Source organism: Myotis davidii, unplaced genomic scaffold (assembly GCF_000327345.1).
Source record: "Myotis davidii unplaced genomic scaffold, ASM32734v1 scaffold811, whole genome shotgun sequence".
NCBI classification, from domain to species: domain Eukaryota; kingdom Metazoa; phylum Chordata; class Mammalia; order Chiroptera; family Vespertilionidae; genus Myotis; species Myotis davidii.
Window position 1 is genome coordinate 90,785 of NW_006283149.1, and position 1,879 is coordinate 92,663.

Below are 1,879 nucleotides of genomic sequence, written 5' to 3' on the forward strand. Positions count from 1 at the left end.
GGACACCCTACCACCCCCTTCAGTTCACTGCCCGAGGGCTCTTCAACCCAGGGAAGCCCTCTCATCAGGAGAAATGCCCAAGGGAAGTCCAGTCTCCACGATCACAGAGGAAAGCTGCACCTTCAGTAAGAGTCTCCTGTTCAGACCCTACGGCCTGCTCGGCAGACATCATCCGGGTTTAAAGAAAGGCCGAGAGCCGCGGGCACTGGTCCCGACTCCCGGTTTGGTAATAACCGCAGGAGCGAGGCATTTACTCGTCCTCACATTTCCTCGCTTCTCACTTCCCTGTTTAGAAAACTGATGCTTGATTCTCCATGAACGTTTACAACTCCTGCTGTGGGCGGGCTGCCCACACTCCCGGGGGTGGGGGGACGAGGGGCTCTGCAGGCCCCGCCCTGAGCACACCCCGGGGGCACGACCTACCTGCTCTCATGGAGCCTTTGCGGGCCAGTCGCAGGAGGCCTTTCTTCTTCAGAATGAAGCTCCCTCCGATGAAGATGCTGGAGCTCATGGCCAGGCCCAGGCCGATGCAGAAGTCATACTTCCCACGCCCCGGGCTCATGGCTTGTGAGTGAAGGGGCTCCCGGGGGTCACATGGATCACGGGACCAGAGGCGGGTGCTGGAGGCCGGGAGGCGTTTCCAATCTGCACGAGGCAAAACGAGATCCTCAGAACGATCGGCACAGCGCATGCGCCACCAGGCGGAGCCCCACTTCCCGTCTCCGGAGGAGCGCCCTGTTCTTTCCACCAGCGGAGAGCCACGCGCTACGTGCTTAGAAGGCGGCACCGTCATACAGAGCCACTCAGGCCCGAGGCACGAAATCCGTGCGGGAGTTCCTCCCCCGCGGCCGAACTCGTGGGACCAGAGAACCGAGTGGTGGGTGCAGTAGTGGGGCCAGGGCTGGGGGGTGGGTGACGGCGCCAAAGCGGACCCTCGGGGGAGGGTTAACAGACAGACAGACCAGAAGGCCGCCGTGGCTGACACTGAGGAGCAAGGGTGGGCAGGGAACCTTTCCGCAACACAAACACCCTGAACACGCGTCATTCTTTCCCACCACGGCTGCTGCCCGACAGGAAGAGCCACTGGACACCTGGGGGGGGGGCTGTTCCCGGTGACGACGGATCCACGTTATTTCCCACCCATTCGATCGTGAGAAGACAGTATCATGACCCCTCATCTCACAGCCAGAGAAGCCAGACCTCCCCGAGGTGGAGGCGCAGGCAGGGGGCCCAGGATAGCCACCCAGCACCGCCCCCTCGGGCCCCACGTGCCAACAGGACTCCCGGTCCTCGCTGCCCGCACCAGGGTCACACTGCACAGTTCTCCGTCTGCACGTCAGCTCGGCGTCCGCAGGTCTGAGTTTTCCCACCTCTGACCTGGCTAATTGTGTGTGAAAGGAGGACTCGTCAACACGGCAGCGCCTCCCCGAGATCTCCAACCCCAATGGCCCACGGTTAGCGATACAGGAAGAACGCACAGAACCGGGACAAGAAGCCTGGGCAGTTCCGAAGGGCGTTAAAAATCGGACTCCTTGCCTCCATGAAACAAACCTTTCGTCTCTCATTTTCTGCTTATTCCTTAAAAAAAGGAAAAAAGGAGGACCTGGGCATATGGTATATAGAGCATCTCGAGACACAGAACTCCGAGCAGCTCTGTATTATACGAACTGAGAACGCGAGGGAAGAGCTGACGCGGACAAATGAAACTCCGCGTCTCTCGAGTTGCGTGCGGAGCGGGGACGGGGATCTGGCGGCTTTAGAACCAACTTCGGCCATTGAAACTGCCTCGTCGCCAACGCGCCAGCCCACGTCTCCGGCGGCGTCTCCGCAGCAGCGAGAACCACCGTCCCCGACTCCCCGCCCCGGGCGGCCGCTTACG

At 61.1% G+C, this 1,879-nt stretch overlaps 1 protein-coding gene across 1 annotated transcript in view; it reads right to left on the reverse strand.

Annotated features, from left to right (window-relative positions):
* Positions 1-670, reverse strand: part of NIPA2 (non imprinted in Prader-Willi/Angelman syndrome 2) — a 5,966-nt gene extending 5,296 nt beyond the window's left edge. Inside the window, exon 1 of the mRNA XM_006753474.2 lies at positions 424-670. Coding sequence (XP_006753537.1) covers positions 424-562 — 139 coding nt within the window. The 5' untranslated portion in view covers positions 563-670. The remainder of the gene's footprint in view (positions 1-423) is intronic.
* Between the last annotated feature and the right edge of the window lie 1,209 nt (positions 671-1,879).